The sequence below is a fragment of the Neoarius graeffei genome, chromosome 21 (assembly GCF_027579695.1).
Source record: "Neoarius graeffei isolate fNeoGra1 chromosome 21, fNeoGra1.pri, whole genome shotgun sequence".
In the NCBI taxonomy this organism is placed as follows: Eukaryota; Metazoa; Chordata; class Actinopteri; order Siluriformes; family Ariidae; genus Neoarius; species Neoarius graeffei.
In genome coordinates, this window is record NC_083589.1 from 45,184,012 (window position 1) to 45,206,341 (window position 22,330).

Here is a 22,330-nt window from a genome sequence, read left to right on the forward strand (position 1 = left end):
GCAAAACATAGTACGTGATGACACTTCTGCCATGACACAATCTGTGCTGTGCATACATGTCAACCTATACGGAATGTCCGTATTTTATACGGATTTGATTCAATAAACGTAGTATACGGGCGTATAAATAAAGTTATACGGATTCTTTAAAAAAAACTTCAATATTTAGCACTATAATCAATTCCCACGATGATAAGAGCGCATAACATTTACAAACGTACTGTACACCACAGACAGCCAGTAAAGAGTCTTATGAAATCGCGCGTTATCTTGTGGTAGCGAGACTTTGTTCCACTTTTGATCATGCGCACACCGCATTGCGAGAATCCCGCCAACCATGAAGTCATAGACATATAAACAGATGCCGCCTTCTGCGTAGAATCATACGTTATCCTCGCCGCCATATTGGATGTGGCAAAGTGGAGATTCTTCAACCGTCTCTGGTATAGCGTCTAGACAGTAGCCGAGAATAAAGATGCCTCATTCATGTGCTGCATTTAACTGTACCAACAGGTTTACCGTCCAAACGAGATCACATGGGATTACCTTTCACAGGTGAGACTGGAAAAATACTTTTCATTGTATTTGGTCATAACGTAATTTTACGAACATATTTTTCTGACTTTGTGGCTAATATGAAGTCTCGTGCATAATAGCCGCTCGGTGAAACCTGTCTCCAAACAACAAAGTATTTCCTTCGTAACTACGCTGATAACACTGTGTTTTTGTCAAACATTGGAGCTTTGTATTCATTCTGAAGGTTTATTGTTATTAATATTGAATAAAAAGTAACTGGGATATATCATTAATTATCATTCAAATTTTAGGTAAATTATTTTAATTTGCATCTTATACGGATTTTATAAGGGAAATACGGATTTTGGAGGTTGGTTATACAGGTTTGATTGACCAAAGGTTGACATGTATGGCTGTGTAGGTCAACATCCCATGCTCACAGATGCATGAACAAATTTAATGTAATGGCTCCCCCCCCATTATTCATTCATTTATTTCCAGCAGACAAGTAGGTTCAACAACCAGGGAAGGAGAGAGAAGGGGAGGAACCCCCCTTAGACTTTTGCAAAACACCTTTTCACTTTTCAAGTATATCTAAACATAACGTGCTTCATAGTTGCAGTATTGCAATGGACCACGATGCTCTAACTACAGTGTGCGTTTCTGAATCCCACAGCCTGCTGCACTACATATACCCAAGGAGCAATCTGGTCGATGGTAGAACTTTATAGTGGATTACTTGGTGCACGTAGACAACACAATCTTTTCACGTTGAGCATGGAGGTATCTGGGAAACACTGACGAAAGGCAAAATAAAATGCAGTACACCACTCATTTAACTCTCACGCTAGAACAACTCGCATTCACCACATGGTTAAACTTCTCAAAAAATATAAGATGCATCAACGCAAGGTCAGAACATTTGACGTTTTTGACGGCAGCAATATGCATCTGTCACATCAGAAACTTTGTTAGAATAACAAACATATTACAGCCAAAAGGAAACAAAATGTGTTGAACTAGCAAACTAGTTTATATATCATTTTAGCTGCCACTTTTTTTTTTTTTTTAAATATCATTACCATACAACCAAAACACAGGACTGGTCACCAAATTTGATCTTAAACTTGTCTGGTGGTCCAACTTACACAGCTATGAGTTCCCTCAGGGTCACTGTATAAAATAGGTCAGTGAATTTAAAAAAAGATAAATAAAATAAATAAATAAAACCCAGATACCATTCCACTGTTTGTAGATTGCGAGTTAACACACTGAACACGAATGTTGAAAATTAAGAAGACACCATAAGTAAATTAATTTGACAAATTTTATACTTAGTAACTGACTTATAAATTTGATCAGTTGTGGCAAAACCAAGTTTCTACCAGAAGCAAGTTCAAGGTAGTTGTAGAAAGAACAAGAGAGGCACAACTAAGGGAAAGGGCTGGAGGAAGTGTAATCATTAGGGGGTGCTACACTCATAATGGAGTCAAAGTACAAGTGATTCTGGAGTAAAACACGTAACCCCAAAGAACATCCTCAAGAGGGTGAAACTACTAGGCAAGAGAGAACCTCAAATGGTGTCGAGTGCAAGTTTTCTCTGGCCACAGCTCATCCTCCAACAGTTTAAAAGTGCATATCACGGGTAAATTCAGGAGCAAGATCAACGTAATTCTCCTATTTATATTAAACTTTGGTCAAATATCTGTCACATTTTGCGCAATTTTTTTTACCCTCCACAAGACCAGAAAAATTCAGTTGAAATCAAGCCATTTGAGGTGAATTGGTCCGCCTCTGAAAAAACTTGGCATTTGAATTTCCTGGCAAACACTGATTTTCGTGACGTCACGTGCGGAACGCCTCCCTCTGAATCCTACGTCAGCGCTGGTTTGTTTATGAGAAAACGACCTGGCGGTTTTCTGCAAATTTCTTCAACGTTATCACGTAATTATTAAAATGGTTAACAGATGTATCGTAGGAGGGTGTAGCGACACGAGTCTTGATGGGATTAGTACTCATCGTTTCCCAAAAGACCAGACAACGAGAGAGAAATGGGAGCGCTTGGTCTACACAGGCTGTGCACTGAAACCATGCAAAGCTCTCGCAGCCTGCTGGCGCTTCCGCAGGTAATGTCACGAATCTGGCTCCAGACTCCCTTGGGATTTTTCCAGACGCGTTTTATTTTATTTTTTTCTGCTGTAGACAGATGGCCTTGTGCAAAATTACCCTTCTGGATGAGGGTGTAAAGGGACATACTTTCATATAAAAAACAAACACGAAATTGGTCCAGAATATGCACTTTAATGTTAACATTATGTAGACCTTGTTTTAAAAGGCTGGGGGGCGGGGGTGGCGCAACGACAGACAGACCCGAGTACTGTCCTACTATCAAGACTGAAATGCTACTTACCGGTATACAGAAAAAGACAAAATGCTGTTAGGCCAAGCTTCAGAAGCTTCAGCTTCATGAGCAGCATGGTGTGGTGCAGTGGTTAGCACTGCCGCTTCACAGCAAGAGGGTTCTGGGTTCAGATCTCACAGCCAACAGGGGGTGTGGCTGTGTGGAGTTTGCATGTTCTCCCCGTGTGTGTCCTCCAGTTTCCCCCACAGTTCAAAGACATGCAGATTAGGTACAATGGGGCCACTGTAATTGGTGCAAGCTGTAGCGTTTCCCCAGACATAATGTATGTACATATGCATGTATTTTTATATTTTATTGCTATAGCAAAGATAAATAAATGTTTAATTAAATTAAAACAAACACAGTGAGGTGAGAAAGTAAGTGAGGACTAGTGAAAAGGAATAGTGAAAAGCCAAGTCACATGGTTAACTGCTCATTTTTAAAGGAAAGTACAGGAGATTTTGTCTCATGTAGCAGTGGCATTTCAAATAAACTGTACTTCTAAGAATAATTTTAATGGGGATTAATTAATTATCGCTACCCTTCATCAAATGCAACGGATGACCCTGATGTACAGATTAATGCTCATCATTACATGTCAACTTGTGTTGAACACAGAATTAAAATATACACAGGAAGTATCTCACTCTCGAATAATTTCATTATTTGTAGACTGACACATATAGTGACATACAAAAAAGAAAAAAAAGGCATTTTCCACTGCACAGTTATGACTCAAACTAATCAAAAAGTGCTAAGGCAGCCAGAAATCTCCGGCATAAAGGCCAACTGTAAGTGAGCACAAACAAAACACAAAAGAGCTGCAAGGATGGACAGACATTCATAAGCAGCACAAAACTGCACACACGCATACCAACACCCTCAGTCCCACTCACCACTGTCCTTACTGCTGTTTTCTTCTATGGTCATCTGCTCAGCGAGTTCTGAAAGGGACTCGTCGATGGTCTGACTGCCGCGCAGTGTGAGTGACAAACGCCTCTTAATCCGCTTCATCTTCTCCATGGGCCTCTGAGGCAATGGAGGCCTAGGGATGGGGGGAAAGCATTCATTATTAACAAAGGCTATATCTAGGAAATAGCAGCATGATTGAAATAGTTCTCTCATTAAGATCAAATTTTAAAAATCACATTTGAAGGATGCAATTCAAGAGACACGACTCTGTGGCTGTATCCATGCGCTGCTGAATTTTTTTGCAAATTCCTTTGGGGGACACACACACACACACACGACTTTGAAAGTGGGTCATGTGATGGGTGCGGGGGGACGACACCTTCAGTCATGAATAACCAAGAGGCTTTTAATAAAACATTAAAAGGGAGGCAGAATTCAGTGGTTCTAGACACCTCGACACATTAATAAAACACACAAGCATACGCGAGAACTTGCACGACCTCACTTGCAGACATCAACAAACAAACTGCTCTGAGCAGGAAAAGATCTAATTAATAGGATGGGAAGGAACTGAAAACAGCAATCCGCCACAACTTCTCTGCAAAGCTGCACTCATTTTAACCAATAGTTGCTTATACTACATACCTGCATCATACGAGCTAGGGATTTCATAATCCTGTCTGCCTGGTGAAAATTTGACAAAGGCATGGTCTTTAATGCAGTAAATTAGAGGTGATCAAATATTAGGTAACGTAATTACAACACTATTTTGGAAAGCACCGAATATCTACAGTGACTGGCAAGTCAAGTCAGAGACTAAGCACTACACTGTAATCATATTTACGGCCCAATCGGGAAGAGGATTTTGAGACAAGTAGGATGACAAAAAGCGAATACTGGGGGGGGCAACAGTCAGTGACTCCGCATCACAGTAACTCCACTCTTAATAAAAGGGCCTTTTCTGGTGCACAAGTATGTGTGTACACACACACAATAGGCAGAAACATTTCTGCTACCTCCCTAGACAAGGTGTTTCCTGCTGAATGAAGCTGCACAGTCAGCATGGACATATTGAAAGAAATATGAAACGCTCTTACAATCTGGCTGAAGTTATAGGCTTCAGCTGGAGTCTGATTTCTGGACCTGTAAAATCTAAAAGTATACATGTGGGTGCTAGAAAGAACCATGTTAAACTGACATATTTAACAGCAAATACATTGGGCTGTTACTCACTAAACATGTGTCCAGTCTCAGAATTACAATCAATTTTATTGCCAAGTACGTTCTCACATGCAAGGAAATTTAACAAACACGATGGAGGGGAAGGATTGTTTATCTATTTGGGGGGGGGGGGGGGGGGGTGACTGCTTCCAATAAGATTAGATACATCAGAGAACACGGATAGAGGTCATGGTGTTCCACTGAAGCTAAAACCCCTGGCAGTAAGTGCGCCCAATAAACAGGTAGTGATTTTCACCAGTGTTGCTCTCTAAAGCCCTACTCAGATGAGACTACCTTCACATGGAGAGGTGGGTAATTTAATTATTACTGGAGTATCTGATGGATCTGGGACATGTTAAAGATTCTATTACATCCTGTGGAAAATAAAAGCTTTTGCACTTTTTTCCTTCAGTACAAAGACACTGCAGGAAGCACTCACTCTATTGTCTAATGTCAAAACAAAACTGCAAACCAAACCAAAAAGCATTTGGCAGGTTTCAAACTCCAGACAATAAAATAGAGGAGTGTTTTTAAGGACTGTGAGAAGTGACGCTTTTTGGAGGTTGTAGTTAACTGTTGTGTTCATCGCACAGGTAAAGCTTAGGCATGTTAGGCCAAAAAAAAAAAAAAGTGTGTTTCAGGTAACATGAAATACTAAAATAAGGTCGGTAGGTAGGAAAAAGGTTTTTTTTCTTAATTTTTTTTTTTTTATTTTGTTCGAAAAAATTAACACAAGTAAACATCTTACAAAATAGTATTTTGGCACAGAATCCTTTATACCACACATCATAATAAAATGTTTTAAATCTTTAAACGAATAAAAAAAAATATATCGCAAGAGTTCGAGTTATGATCTACGGAAGCGTATTGCTGCCACACTCAAAAAAAAAAAATTTGGCTTAGAATCAAGTAATTACGTGAAACGATATTGTTAACAAAGTTATCATGTTTTTACAATATATTTATCATGTAATAATGTGAAAACACCTTATCAAGAAATAACGTGAAAATAACGTCCTAGGCTAGGCTATTTCCATTAAAAGCAGACGGCCTAGCCTAGCCTACTGTAGAACTTGGGTCGAGCAAAAATACGGCTGAATCCTGAATGACTCCTATTTGTATAAAAATGGGACTACATAGGCAGCAAAATGTAGTGTTTTTCCCTGCCATGGAAGTGCACTTGTATACTGAAGAGGAAGCAATTTGCATTACAGCCGTGAATGAGGATTCAAAATGGTGGCTCGGCTCAGTTTTCCCTTCCTCCTTCAGTATACAAGTGCGCTTCCATGTTTATGCAGGAGGGCTGATAGAAGTGGCGAAACATTTCACTTTTTATCGTTTCTTTCACAACTTGAATGCGTTGAAACAAAAAATGACGACAAACTAACGCCGCTTACACTAAAATATTGTAATAAAAACTTGACGGTCGGCAATTTCGACGTGGAAATTCTCGATCGGTCGGGTTACCGGAAACACACTTTTTTTTTGGCCTTATTATCTGACAACAACAACACTTGTGCAGCCGCAAGCCGTACAATAAAGTGCTTATAATAAAACTCAAGATATTAGCTTGTATTAAAATGAGGTATCCGAATTATTGTTTTCTCCTGATTTGGACTAATATATTGTCCCTTCTGAAAACAGTGGAACAGCCAATTCTTTTATTTTTGCTAGACACCAACATCTGGGTTGAAGATCAGCAAAAGAAAAGAGCTCAAAAGTTCAGCTTTCATTTCCTGATTTTACATTTCAATGTGTTAAACAACTTCGAACATTGCGCCTTTTGTTTAAATCCATCTATTTTTCAAGTGCTCAAAAATATTGGAAAATGATACTGACAAGTGTTTCTTGTTGTCCAGGTGTGCCCTGCTAGCTCGATTGTTTAAACAATTAATAACTCTGAATGTCTACTCTCGGGTTGAGCTCTGGCTTTCACCTATGAAGACCGCATTTGTTGTGAAAAAGAACAAACAAAGACCTGAGAGCTGTCTACGGGAGAGAAGCAAGCCATTTGGAAGCAGAGAAAAGGAGGAAAATGAAACGGAGCCATTGCACAAACATTGGGCAAAGCTAATGCAATTTGGAATGTCCTGAAAAAGAAAAGAACCATCAGTGTACTAACCAGGCAGTTCGACCAAGGAAAAGACAGCAATTGATGACAATATGAGAGCTATGAGGAAAAACAAGGAGTCAGAAGAAAACTCCTGTAGTGAGATTCAGAAGGCCAGAATAGAATTGTTTATATTAAAAAAAAAAAACACACAAACACCCCCCCCACACAGAGGAACCCCCATCTTTAAATTTACAGGGAAGTACAGCCAATTGGGAGAAACATCATGCAGCAAGACAACACACACGCCCAACATAAGGACTTCCTCAGGGGAAAAACGTGCAAGGTTTCAGACTGACCAAAAAAAAAAAAAAAAAATCACCAGACCTTAACCCAACTGAGCAACATTTAATCTCCTGAAAAGGAGTAGAAAATATTCTACTAATGTCAAATTTAGCTACTAAATTTCTCTTTCATAGGAAAAATCCTTCTTTGTTAGCGTGTAAGGATCTAGCCCATTGAATGGTTTCTATAGCCATTTCTTTTGAGTGTACTTCTTGGTTTTAATAACTTGCTTGTTTGCTGTACACAAACATGGCAATAAGTTCTTGTGTTAAATCAACCAGACTCCACTTTTGGACCATTAATCCCTTTTGCGTGAGAATGCCCTGCATGCATGGTTTTATGTTGGCTTCTGGCACATCCATACAGTTTTAAACACAATACCGATCATTAAAAACAGTTTGTTTTTGCTGCATTTACTTAATTCCTGGACTCCCATCTGTGACAGGGAGTGATGTTGCATCCCATTAATACACTTTACAATAGATTATTAGATTCTAATAGAGTAGATGAGCCAAAAACACTTAATCTTTTTTTAATGGATCCCGACTCATTACAAGTATGAATAGGTGGGCTTTGAAGCAGAAAAGGCCGAGTACCCCTGTTCTACAGATTACAGAAGAAACATGCACATATTCCTGTGCACACAAAGATGTACACCCCCATGTAGATGCTGATGGAGCACATCTTAAAACAGCTGGTCACTGACTGTAAAACCACGTGTAAGAACACACCCTGAAGCTCAGTCAGTCACTCAGTGCGTTTACATGCACATCCAAATAGAGCTGCTGTCGGTAATCGAGCTAAGGGTTCCAGCAGGGGTGCCAGAGAAATCCAATCCTACATGCACACAAGGGAATCGAGCTATTGTGTGAGGTACATTGTGCACCTGAGCCACAGGTGGCGCTACACGCCCCATCGTGTTGGTACACTTCCGGTTGTCGTCATGAAGAGCTATTCAAGAGTATAAACAAAGTTATCAGCAGTGTTGCCAGATACTGCTGACGTTTTCCAGCCCAAAACATGTTCAAATCCGCCAAAATGCACTTAAAACCGCCCAATCTGGCAGTTCCGTGTTCACAAGTTCCGTGCTCAAGCTGTTAGGCTTGCTCTAACAGACTGTATGGCTACAAACTGTCCTGCGCAGACCACTGTTTTGTAAGACAACTTATTTTGCACAATTGTATATATTTTTCTAAAGTCCATTTTTTGCTTACGAAAAAATATTTTTTTTTGCTTACAATTTAACTTGTGTCTTAATAAAAACACACAAAGTTCAATTGTTTTGTTTTTATTGACATTCTTCAGATGTTGGACATACACGCACATTTTATATATCACACTTATTTTATATATATATATATATATATATATATATATATATATATATATATATATATCTCACACTTATTTTTTATATATATATATATATATATATATATATATATATATATATATATACACACATACACACACAAATACAATGACTTGTTTATGTACACAATTCACAGCTATGCAACAGCTGTACAGATGTATTTGGTGATACAGCAAGTGAGCTAAATTTTAACAGTGCAAACAATGCCACAAAAAGAAAAAAGATTTATGCCATTGTCATGATTCGTTGTCATGCCGACCGAGGCTGTTGTGTTTCCCGCTTGTGGTCTTGTCAAACGTCACTTCCGGAAGGGGCAGTGCTGAAGTAAGTAGCTCGAATACGTAGCCCAATAGGGTATACATGCACTAAGTAGCTCGGCAGAAATCGCATAATCTAGGTCGTGTAGCTCGATTCCGAGAAATCAAGTTCGGTTCAATTTCAGCCGAATTAAGGTGTATACATGGCATTTTGAACTTTGATTTCAGTCGAGCGACGGCAGAAATTCGATTCTCTCTATGTGCATGTAAACGCACTGAGTGTATGACCAGCTGTCATTCCGATGTGCGAGATCTGCTTAGACAGGCCGTGACTACGCCAACTAGCACGCACACACTTATTATTAAAAGTAACTTGAGTTCTAAAAAGGAAACTTCCATGTGGTGAATGCTCACAAATTAACAATTTAAAATCAAGTCAAAATTATCACACACAGTGTCCAAGTAGCATCATCTGTGGGTAAAGAATTCAAACAAAACAATTTGGCTGAAAATATCACCGTATACTGTGGGAAATTGAGGTTAAACAGAAAGCAAGCAAAGCCAAGGTTATAGTTGTGATTCCAGGAAGCAGATATGGCCTTGAAAATTTTTGCTTCTCAGACGCTGAATTAAATATCAAATTGATACACAGGGCCTGCAAGAGGGACACCAAGCTCCCAGAAGAGCTTTACTGATTAAAGTGCATATCACGGGTAAATTCAGGAGCAAGATCAATGTAATTCTCCTATTTTATATTAAACTCGTCAAATGTGTGCCACATTTTGCATTTTGTGCAATTTTTTTTTACCTTGCGCAATACCAGAAAAATTCAGTTGAAATAAAGCCATTTGAGGCGAATTGGTCCGCCTCTGAAAAAACTTGGCATTTGGATTTCCTGGCAAACACTGATTTTCGTGACGTCGCGTGTGGGACGCCTCCCTCTGAATCCTACGTCAGCGCTGGTTTGTTTATGAGAAAACGAACTGGTGGTTTTCTGCAAATTTCTTCGCCATTACATAGTTATTAAAATGGTTAACAGATGTAGCGTAGGAGGGTGTAGCAACACCAATCTTGATGAGATTAGTACTCATTGTTTTCCAAAAGACCGGGCAACGAGAGAGAAATGGGAGTGCTTCGTGCGAGGCACCCAGAAAAATTGGCTACATGCTACAGACTACAGCATTATTTGCGGTGCTCACTTCACAAGGCCCGATGACTTTGAGAACTATTTGCAGTGGGAAATGGGCTTCGCAAGGCAACTTGATCCGGAAAAAGACGCAGTTCCATCTGTCAGAATGCCCAAAGCAACACCGTCTCCATCTGTGTCAGCGTCACCAAAAGAGCCAGCCATGTTCGTCTCCCCTGACAGAAGGCAAAAGTGCCACATCCACTGAGGCCCTCGAAGCCGAGGACCAAGCAGAGCCAAGAAAAAGACCAAGAAAATTGGCAATTCACAAGTTGACTGTTGCCAGGGTAAGAAATAATTCTGACATATATTCTTCATTCAAAGGTGAAGTAACATTGCGCTCAGGTGACAATTCCATATTTCAATGCAAAATTGCTAGCTGCTAAACTTGATCTACACGGGCTGTGCACTGAAACCGTGCAAGCTCTCGCAGCCTGCTGGCAGTTCCGCAGGTGACGTCACGAATCTGGCTCCAGACTCCCTTGGGATTTTTCCAGACGTGTTTTATTTTATTTTTTTCTGCTGTAGACAGATGGCCTTGTGCAAAATTACCCTCCTGGATGAGTGTGTAAAGGGACATACTTTCATATTAAAAAACACAAAATATTGGTCCAGGATATACACTAAGGTTTAAAAAAAATAAAAATACAATTTAAAAAAATAAATTAAAAAAAAAATCTCACAGGGATCTTGTCCGCTCAATGCAAAACATTATCTCTAGTCATTTCTTCAGATTGACGAGGGGTCTGTTTAACTCATATGTAATGAAATTTCTGCATTGTACAAGTTTATTCTTTAGGATTCACAAAAAGATGCATAGCAGGAAGCTCATTTCTGGCATAGTTTAAATGGCCAATACTCATGAAACAAATGAATATGATCGAGTTGACTTATGTACAATTGCGGCTCATTCACACTGCAGTTGTTGAACACTAACACCCCTTTGTACACACCCGCCTAAAAGCATCCCACTCCTTTTGAAATCCTACCACAAGGAACAGTCGACATTCCGGTGGGTTCGGTGCAAGAATTACAGTTCAAACCCCACATGCTCACTGCCTCTACACTTTATATTATAGGTATTTCACTCATCTCTCACCTCACACACACACACACACACACACACACACACACACACACACACTTGTAACCAACCCCTCATGAGAAACCAGGCTTTGATGTTGGCACACAAGGGAGCAGAAATGGGCTGCTTCTTTAAAGCTAAGCACTTTCTACTCTGCTGGGGGCCACCTCATTAAAACACAGCTCAAGTACACACACACCTACCTCATGAAAGCCTGCAACACCTTCAACTCCCTTTCTCTTCCCTTACCTTTGAGTCAAGATGTGAAAGAAAAAAAAAAAAACAGGGCTGCAGTGCTCAGATACGCTCTTGGTACATTCCTAGCTAGTGAGAACATGGTACACAGGACAGTGCCGGCTATTGTTCCTCTACCCTCTATTCTCCATTGAGCCTCCATGCCATGCTAGTCTGGCACTCTCTCATGCCCCTAACAGCATGAGTCTTGTGGGTAAGCCTGCAGGAAAGTGGGCAGGCTACAGAAGAGGCCACAACTGCATCAGGGCGACATGATCAGGCATTCTGAATCATTGGCATTACAAGACTGGCCTGCAGGGCTGGACAAATCAAATTTATTCGCTAGCCCACTAGGCAAGCTTCAATGTGCTTCATTTGATGTTTTAGTTACCCAGAGACTGAGCATGATCTATTAAAAACACCACAACCTCACATAATACATTGCAAGCTTGTTAACTAGTTCAGTACACTAATACAGACCATGAGCATAAGATAATTATCTGCTTCTCACTTTTAAAAAAATAAAAGTGAGAAGCAGATAATTCTCTTATACTCATGGTCTGTATGAGTGTACTGAACTAGTTAACAAGCTTGCAATGTATTATGTGAGGTTTTTTTTTTTTTAAAGTAGCACAGTGTTCAATCTGGGCGGCACGGTGGTGTAGTGGTTAGCGCTGTCGCCTCACAGCAAGAAGGTCCGGGTTCGAGCCCCGTGGCTGGCGAGGGCCTTTCTGTGCGGAGTTTGCATGTTCTCTCCGTGTCTGCGTGGGTTTCCTCCGGGTGCTCCGGTTTCCCCCACAGTCCAAAGACATGCAGGTTAGGTTAACTGGTGACTCTAAATTGACCGTAGGTGTGAATGAGAGTGTAAATGGTTGTCTGTGTCTATGTGTCAGCCCTGTGATGACCTGGCGACTTGTCCAGGGTGTACCCCGCCTTTCGCCCGTAGTCAGCTGGGATAGGCTCCAGCTTGCCTGCGACCCTGTAGAAGGATAAAGCGGCTACAGATAATGAGATGAGATGAGTGTTCAATCTCAAGAAAAAAAAAAAAGTCAGCAAAATCATTGGCTATGAGATGTGCTGATCACTCTTCACATTACATGTAAAAGATTTTAGTCAGGTCTCCCTGGAATCTTCATCTTGTATTGCAATGTTTAACTATGAGGCGCAGGACAGCTGTGTGTCAAACTTTATTTTGATTGGTGTTTCCACATACCTGCATTCTACCAATTGTAAAAAGAGCATGTGTCATCTGACTATTCAATGTGCTACTAAAAATGTTTGCGTCACGTCGATCACTCCTTGGCTGATGTTTACAGAATAGCAGGCTTCAGAATTCAAAAGCATGTGCTACAGTTACAGCACTAAAGTACCTCACACCAGTGTGAAGCGCATAAAGCTTAACCTAACCACCTGTGTTTTCTTTCTCTCCCCCCCCCCACCCCAAATCTGTCCCTCTGAGTTACATGGAGTCAACAGGAAATCTTTTGGTGGAGACGGTGGGGACCTCGACTGGCTATCGTAGCCTGCAGGGAATCGGCCGTCAGACATTCTGTCGCATGTCCCAGACCCGGTGAAATGTAACTGAATTGTCTTGGCCAGGCCTAAGGGTCCCATCTGCATCTCATCATTGCTGAGGAGTGTGCTCCCATCACCCAATCAAGCATCCAGCCAGAGCAGGTCATGATATATTTTTTACCATATTAACATGCCATTGTGTGTTATGCCTGATGTAAAGACTCTCGTCTCTGCGAGCCTACCACACAGATTTAATACTTGTCATTTTTAGGGCATACCTAACAACGTGTTTTCTCTCTCTCTCCCCCCCCATCTGTCCCTCTGAGTTACATGTTGATCCTGGGATTGAGATGCTGGCCTCTTCTGCCCCTCGGACCTGCTTGATCCATCCTGGTGCCCTGTGTCTGGTCGGAGTTTTATCGCACCGCTCCTGTCAAGGACGGCCCCATGAGGACAGTTGAGGGTTATACCTGTTAAAACTGTTAATATTATAGTCAGGCTGTCTGTTGTTGCCCAAATGAGGATGGGTTCCCTTTTGAGTCTGGTTCCTCTCGAGGTTTCTTCCTCATGTCGTCTGAGGGAGTTTTTCCTTGCCACCGTCGCCACAGGCTTGCTCATTGGGGATAGATTAGGGATAAAATTAGCTCATGTTTTAAGTCGTTCAAATTCTGTAAAGCTGCTTTGCGACAATGTTTATTGTTAAAAGCGCTGTACAAATAAACTTGATTTGATAAAGCTTTAAAGGGCATATTCTGGACCAATTTATTTTTTCTTTTTTTTTTTTTAAATATATGAAAGTATGTCCCTTTACACACTCATCCAGGAGGGTAATTTTGCACAAGGCCATCTGTCCACAGCAGAAAAAAAAAATTTAAATAAAACACGTCTGGAAAAATCTAAAGGGAGTCTGGAGCCAGATTCGTGACGTCACTTGCGGAAGCGCCAGCAGGCTGCGAGAACTTGCACGGTTTCAGTGCACAGCCCCTGTAGACCAAGTTTAGCAGCTAGTGATTTTGCACTGAAATATGGATTTTGCACTGAAATATGGTCACCTGAGCGCAATGTTACTTCACCTTTGGATGAAGAATATGATGAGATGTCAGAATTGGGGCTTCATCTGTTTGGATTTGATGACGATTCAAGTAGTGAAGATGACAAAGACAACACCAGGGATGTGACAACACGTGATGTCACAAAAATCAATGTTTGCCGGGAAATCCAAATGCCAAGTTTTTCTAGAGGCGGATGAATTCGCCTCAAATGGCTTGATTTCAACTGATTTTTTCTGGTATTGCACAAGGTAAAAAAAATTGCACAAAAATGTGACAGATATTTGACCAAAGTTTAATATAAAATAGGAGAATTGCATTGATCTTGCTCCTGAATTTACCCATGATATGCACTTCAACATGCAGAGCAAGTGAAAACTTATTTAGTGCAAGTCAATAAGGAGAAAAGATTTTACCGTTTCTTGTTCTTGAAACAGCACTATTTGTCCACAGGGCAACTATGAGGTAACAGCCCAGACATGAAAACCTGCTCGTCCTGGACACCTGGACTAGTCATTTGTTCAACTTTTTTCTGTACTCTTTTTTTTTTTTTTTTTTAGAGAATGTGAAAGGATACATGACAGTGAAGAATAATAAACCTTTGTCACATGCACACTTCAAGCACAGTGAGATTCATCCTCTGCATTTAACCCGTCTGAAGCAGTGAACACCTCCCCCCCCACACACCCCAGTGGGCAGCCATACTACAGTACCCGGGGAGCAGTTAGGGGTTAAGGCCTCTGCATGCTCTTGCGACAAGGCTTTCGCAGATAGCTTTTCGCAGACAGTTATAATTTATTGTTGAGCGGGGAGTAATAGGCGTGTGCGATGTTATTCACCGGCACAACGCAAGGGGGCGCGAAGTCGCTAGGAGTAGTTGGTGGGTGTGGTTATCCTCCGGTTACTTATAATGACTAGAACTTTTTTTTTTATAATGACTAGAACTGGAGTCGTATAGATGTACGTACTTCCTCAGTCAACCGCTCTTCATGCTGCTCCATCTTCGCTCGTGTTTTTAAAAATGCCGGTCGTGAAAACAAAACAAACCGGGAAAGTAGGGAAGCGGAAGTGCGTGTACAGCAGATGTAGAGTGGACCAATCAGAGCCCTCTTGTCTGCGAGGCTTCTGCGGTGGTCACAATTTGGGAGATGCGCGCAGAGCGTCTGCGAAGGTGGGGGGGCTACACAGACACCGTATGCGACGCTATCTACGAGGACTGGGTTGTCAGCATAAATTGGCCTTTAGGTACCTTGCTCAAGGGCACTTCAGCCCAAGGCTGCCCCATGTTAACCTACTGCATGTCTTTGGACTGTGGGGGAAACCGGAGCACCTGGAGGAAACCCATGCAGACACGGGGAGAACATGCAAACTCCACACAGAAAAGGCTCCCCGTCGGCCGCTTGGCTTGAACCCAGAACCTCCTTGCTGTGAGGAGACAGTGCTAACCACTACACCACCGTGCCGCCACAGGCGAGACAATTCAGCAAAACATCACTAAGAAAAAGCAATTTTTTGATTAACAATCTTGTTATAAATACTTCAGAGCGAGGGAATGTTAGAAACTTAAAATATGAACATTTCCCTTTCACAGTTTTTGTATTTTCTAGGCATCTGTTTATTACTCCCCTCTCTCCACTGCTCAGTGAGTGTCTTAGTACTTTCCAGTGAATTCCCAATCTCTCTAATCACTAGTTCATTAAAACCTGCCTGTGAAAATCCAAAACATTAAGGGGTTGCTTTTACAGATGTCTCAATATGTGCTTTTACACATACATTACTTCTTATTGCCTTCAGAGAGCTCATACTGGCCCAGTCCAAATAAAGCCTGTGTGTGATGAAGCTATAGATGATAATTATGAGCATTCAAGGGTCCTAATTCTAAAACACACAAATTAAATAATTAATTAGGCCCTCCACTTCTCTTCTTTCATGTGATTCTACTTTGAGAAAGCCCGTGCAGCTTAGCCATCAGTTTTAAATAAAGTCTCATTTTTGGAGTACTGTTAGCTCCATTATTCTTGGGGTAAAGAGAGCGCAGACCTATTATACTGAAGATTACAAATTTGTTTATTTCACATCCAATTAACATCCAATTGGAAGCAACGTGCCAAAGTTTATTTGACACATCTTTCCCCTAACTAGATGTGAACTGGGCTATGTTTTTTACCGGTGTAGTTTAGGAGCAGAATGTTAGGAGCAACATGTTCCCAATCATTAATATTCAGAAATACAGATGCACATACTACACGCGCACACTCCTGCAAGGGCTTGGTTTTTCTGTCTGGTGGTTCCACAGATGGAGCTCGATTAATGTCTGACTTCAAACACTGCAGCATCACACAGCAGCCTCATTAATCACAGTCTACAGAGGGAGAAAACTGGGTTAGGCAGCTCCATACACTCCCCTCAGCCACACAGGCATATAAGCACAACACAGACACACACCTAAATGTCAACAAAAGACTGCATGATTAAGATCACAGTTACACTTACTATGAAGATTTCTGGCAGAAACGGTGTTAAGGTTCATAAACACTGGAATTGCCCTCTCTGACTAGACTATCAAGGTACTTGCTGTTCTCCCTCTCTCCCAGAAACATAAGAATCTCTTCTCATCACTATGGCAACCCTCCTCCCTGAGAATGATCAGCATCCTCTGTTTCTCACAGATTAGAATCTAATCTATTCCCCCCCCCCAAAAAAAAAAAAATTGGAGGGGGTGGGGGTTGTCATGGTGGGACAGAGAGAGAAAGGCAAAAAGTGAATTAAGAAGAGAGAAAGAAAGATGCCTTTGTATTTAAGTAAAAGGCATGAAATCACCACAGCAACTCAAAGCTCTTTGAGCCAAATGGCAGGCAAGCAATGCAAAATTAAAAAGAAATAAAACAAAGATGGAGGGACGCACACAAACTTAACACATGGATCACACTCTAATATTACCCGAATGCTCTGCACCAGCAGCTAAAGCGGCTCAATGCAACATTACTGGCTGCTATTTCTGCTCATGTGGAGAAGAAGTCACTTAAACGGTGTAGCTGTGATGATTTTCATTTTCTATTTATACCACAGTACTGTTAAATTCTTGTGATTAATCAACATGTTCTGACCGATTTTCTATAACAAAAACCAGATGTAACTAAAACGATAGGTCTATATTAATAGACTGTTATTATTAGCACAGTAACTTATTTCACAGAGACTTATATGGCAGGCGTTCCACACAATCTAAAGCTAAAAATAAACAAGTAAAATACATCTTTAATATGGTGAAGGGTTCTGTTATGAGACATTTTCTTAATGTTTATGGAAGGCGTCTCCAGTATTTACAGCTAGAAATTGTGGCGTGTGGGGCAGCACGGTGGTTAGCACTGTTGCCTCACAACAAGAAGATTCAAACCTCACGGCCTTTCCGTGTGGAGTTTGCATGTTCTACCTGCGTCTGTGCAGGTTTCCTCTGGGAGCTCTGGTTTCCTCCCACAGTTCAAATGATATGCAGATTAGGTAAAAAAAAAAAAATAAAAAAAAAATACCCAGCCACTGGAGTTACACAAACTGGGGAGGGTTGTGCCAAGAAGGGCATCCAGTGTAAAAATAAATAAATAAATAGATAAATAAATAAAAGCCCTATGCCAAATCAAATACGCAGATGATAATCTGCTGTGGCGACCTCGAACAGGAACAGCTGAAAGACGATGACTAGAAACTGCATAGCATGAAAGGAAAAATGATGGAATATTGAGCAGAGAGCGAGCTGACCAGTAAGGGTCACATTTAGCACAGCATCTCCAAAGCAGTGGAAGGTCAGAGAACGTATACAAATAATTACATTTCTCATGATCATGTTTCACTCTCCTCTCCACCTGTGTACACGATGCCAGCTTGCACTAGCTCACGCTGCAAAACATGTAAAAGCAGGTGTCCATACAGCGTTCCCTGTCCCCACCAAGTGCCAGCATCTCAGTTATTCCCAATGAGAAGAGCACGCACTGCAGTCTTATTTTTCTCAGAGTGCTCCGCCTTTTTTTTCGGCCACCTTAAGTACTTCAAACTCTGAGCTTTTCAGAGTGAATTTCTGAGAGATTCCAAGTCCCTGGAATCACACACTGAAATCATTCAGTATAAATCAAGTATGTGGTCCTGTGTCTCAATTTAATTGTCTGGTACGCAAGTTCTTGAGATTAAAATATTAAAAATCAGTTAAATATGTCATTACATCTGTGGTCTCACATTTATTTAAAAAAAAAAAAAACCCACCACACACAACTTGAAAATCCGTTAGTATTTACCAGGGCTAACATTTGCATATACCCCCTAATGAAGCCACAATCCTGGATCCTGCTGGTGATTGGCTCAGGTGGGGTTTACATTAGACCGTATCAGCGGATCATCAGATTAACGTTTTTAAAACGATTAGCATGCACACAGCAACACCAATACACGATTCGCGTGCACACAGCAACACCAATACACGGATACGCTCGGCTCCGCAGGCATCCTGCGCTCCAAATCACTCCGCCCTGAACAGCGAGTGCCCTCTGGAGGGTGCGCACTCCGGCCCTGCGCAGCTCACAGAGCGCGCGAGTATAGCGCACGAGCAGTGATTCGGGACTGAGCCGCTGTGTGTGTGATCTCAGTGCATATCACTTACCACTTGCAAGTGGAAGGATGGCAAGCCTAAAGACAATCATAACTACACAATGGGCAGTATTTGCATCAGTATTTGCAGTATTTTCATACTTTTATACTCTTTAATGAAAGGTGATACAAGGCGGAAGTCCGCACCGTTTTTCAGCAGTCGCGTCACATGACCAACGCCAACGAATCAGGAAGGTGGATGTCACAGTGACGTTGTCCAAGGACAACGCCAGCTAGAGCTCAGCACAGCGTATCCTCAATGTTTACACAGCACCGGACCAGACACGATCTGGATTGAATACGTGGACCCTGGCGGATTCCCGTTTCCCGGCGTTTCCAGGCGTTTTAATGTAAATGGACAGTGCATCCGCAAAGAAAACGAGACAGATACGGTCTAATGTAAACTTGGCCTAAGTGATTCATCCCTTACCCACTGCACCACTCATCTGATGACCCCGCAAAAAACACCCCCCCCCCCCCACACACACACACGCCCCAACTCACCTTGCGACCCTGGCACAAATGGAAATGGTTCCTTCATTTCAGAAGCACTCCAGACTGTGGCCATTTCTACTGTTATTTTTTTTTCTTCTGTTGTCTCTCTACTCATCAAATGTTTACCCCTTATTGTTATATTTCTCCATAAAAAGTGCTTTAGTTTTCCTGACTAGGTCACCTCCAAAGCCAAAGGCTGCTTACACACAGACATTCAGTAACCTGAAACAGAGGAAACCACAACAAATGGTGTGTCTGTTGTGACGTCTAGGTCATCAGATCCACCCGTATCTATCTGTGCATGCGCACGTGCACAGGCTAACCCTAGAACAGTAGGTGCATTAGCACACATTTGATTTTTGCTCCATTTATCTTTATCTGCAATGTCTTTATCTTAATTACAGACAAACCTGATGAGTGACAGAACAAAGAAAGGGAGGGAAGGAAACAGGATGGAGAGGTAGGGAGGGGGGAAAATGGTGGACATATCGACTAAGAGTCTTGTATCTGCTAATCTACACGATGTTTAAACCAATTTAGTGGATCTTCGCCACATTAACGCTATTCTGAAACACTGGTCACATATCTACGTAGCATGGATTCAGGTCTTAACTGAAAATAAAATGACAGGTTTAAAAAAAAAAAAAACCCACACGAGCGAGAGAGATACAAAACTCCTGATCCGATTCCAATCTATTTCAAACAGCAAAACAATTAATATTTAAACTTTCACGACATACAATTACTGTGGAAGGGGATAAAAGGCAACCAGAGAAACTGCACATTATCATAGCCACATGGTCAGTCAGATACACTCACGTCATGCATTTGCAGGCTTCTGCAATCTAAAACTTAAACCACCTCAGGTCCTTGTAAATTTTTCCAAAATTCCGTTTCATGGCTATCCGTGGTGGAAAAGGCAAAATCAAATCAGTGCTTTATTTAGCTGTAATCAACTACATCACCTGTTCCACCTGTAATGCTTTGTAGTACAGGATAATGATATTACCCCACACGCCAACAGCAGACAGACCGATAATCTCACTACAAGTCCTGCTCAATTAATCATACCATATTATACCATGATCATATTTTTGGCTTCTTCAATTAAAAACAATCGATTTTGGTGGTTAATTATTGCACTGTTTTGTAATCATTCAGGTGAATTAATCCACAAGTTCCCCATTCATAACTTAATGTGCATATCTGCATTATATACGGTGGCTTATTTATTTGCTTATTGGACAGTCTTATTCTGAGTCACAGACATGGATATCTAAAGAATACAGGATAGTAAGGTACATCATGAAAAATTCTGCTTAAAATATAAATATGATCAAGCACAACTGATTACAAAAATCATGGGGTTTACCTTAATCCTTAATAAAGTTCTACATCTCTTTACATGTACTCGTACCAAGACCAATAAATAAATAAATAAATAAAATGAAAATATACACTGTTCTAGTAGGGTATTAGGCAGAAAAAGAAATTTACCAGTCAAAAATAATATTTTATATAATCCTGATAAGCGCCGCAGGTGCGAAGACGAGCGCCGCAGGCGCGAAGTCCCTCTAGGGGGGTCTGGGGGCATGCCCCCCCAGAAAATTTTTGAAATTTAGACTTCATTTCCTGCATTCTAGGACATTTTCAGGGTGAAATGGCGTGTAATTTTTGATCAGAAATATTGCATATTTTTACTTTGTATTTTTTTCAGTTTCACTCCTGAATGTATCAGATGTATGTATGGTGTTTGATTTGGTAACAAAAGTGAAAAGAAAATAAACAACAATGAATTGTATATAATCTTTTGATCTAGTTACAGTATTTAATAATAAAAAAAAACCAACAGTATTCTATTTTACCATACCCCAATGAAACCCCCTTGTTAATCAATGTATCACACATACCTTTTCTGTCTTTTTGTGGAAAAACGAATCAGTTTTTGTCACATTCAATTTGGGGCGTTTGTTGGGATTCATCTTGATCCAGAAGAGTGAGTCAGCAAAAAAAAATGCGGTTCTCCCGCCAAGAAAGAGGAAACTACAACGCAGGGTGTTTGGCAATTTTCGACCAATCAGAATTCGCGATTTATTCAGTCCGCATGTTACAAGATTCAGTGCGGGCCAAAATGGCGGAAACGATGAAATATTCTGATTTTTCATTTCAAGTTTTCAGTATTTTTCGTATTAAACTGTGTTTCTTACGATTTGTAAATGATGGCGGAACCACACACGGACTGGCCATCGGGAGTAGCGGGAGTTTTCCCAGTGGGCCGGTGGTTCAGTGTGGGCCAGCGGAGAAAAAAAAAAAAAAAAAACAGTTGCGCGCTGGCCTTTAATATGATAAGCAATGTTAACAGTTTCTTTAACAAACTGTTAACATTGCTTATCATATTAAAGGCCAGCGCGCAACTGTAATAAGCAATGTTAACAGTTTGTTAAAGAAACTGTTAACATTGCTTATCATATTAAAGGCCAGCGCGCAACTGTTTTTTTTTTTTTTTTTTTTCTCCGCCGGCCCACGCTGAACCACCGGCCCACCGGGAAAACTCCCGCTACTCCCGATGGCCAGTCCGTGTGTGGGCGGAACATAACTGGATTTATCGGATGACATGTGGGAGTACTCATGTGCGAAAATTTTCGGCATTATCGTCCGTTTCAGTATCCGTCTGTGTGTATACTTGCCCGTTGAAATCGGCAATTGCCCGTCAAATTTACGGGTGGACGGGTCTCTGCCTAATACCTTATGTTCTAGTTCCACTAGATTGTAATCCCTAGATCATCCCATTGTAAACCAGTTAATGAAACTTCGACAACTTCAATGCCAAATATACACCGTCTTCCACTGTGGATCACTAGGGCATAGATGAATATTGATTCACATTGTGGCACATTGCAAATATGAACCCATCAGCAGCTCACAGATCAGCAGCGTTTCAATGACAACCACAGGAAGTGCGATATCCTTTGTCTGAGTCAGAAATTGTACAGGGACTGGTCAGCATGAATAATGACCGTAATCAACCAACGGGAGACAAATTCATACAAATCACACA

At 41.1% G+C, this 22,330-nt stretch overlaps 1 protein-coding gene across 1 annotated transcript in view; it reads right to left on the reverse strand.

Moving 5' to 3' along the window:
• cdk17 (cyclin dependent kinase 17) overlaps window positions 1-22,330 on the reverse strand; it is a 93,299-nt gene that overhangs the window by 45,173 nt on the left and 25,796 nt on the right. Inside the window, exon 2 of the mRNA XM_060903212.1 lies at window positions 3,814-3,962. Within this exon, the coding sequence (XP_060759195.1) occupies window positions 3,814-3,940 (127 nt within the window). The 5' untranslated portion in view covers window positions 3,941-3,962. The remainder of the gene's footprint in view (window positions 1-3,813; window positions 3,963-22,330) is intronic.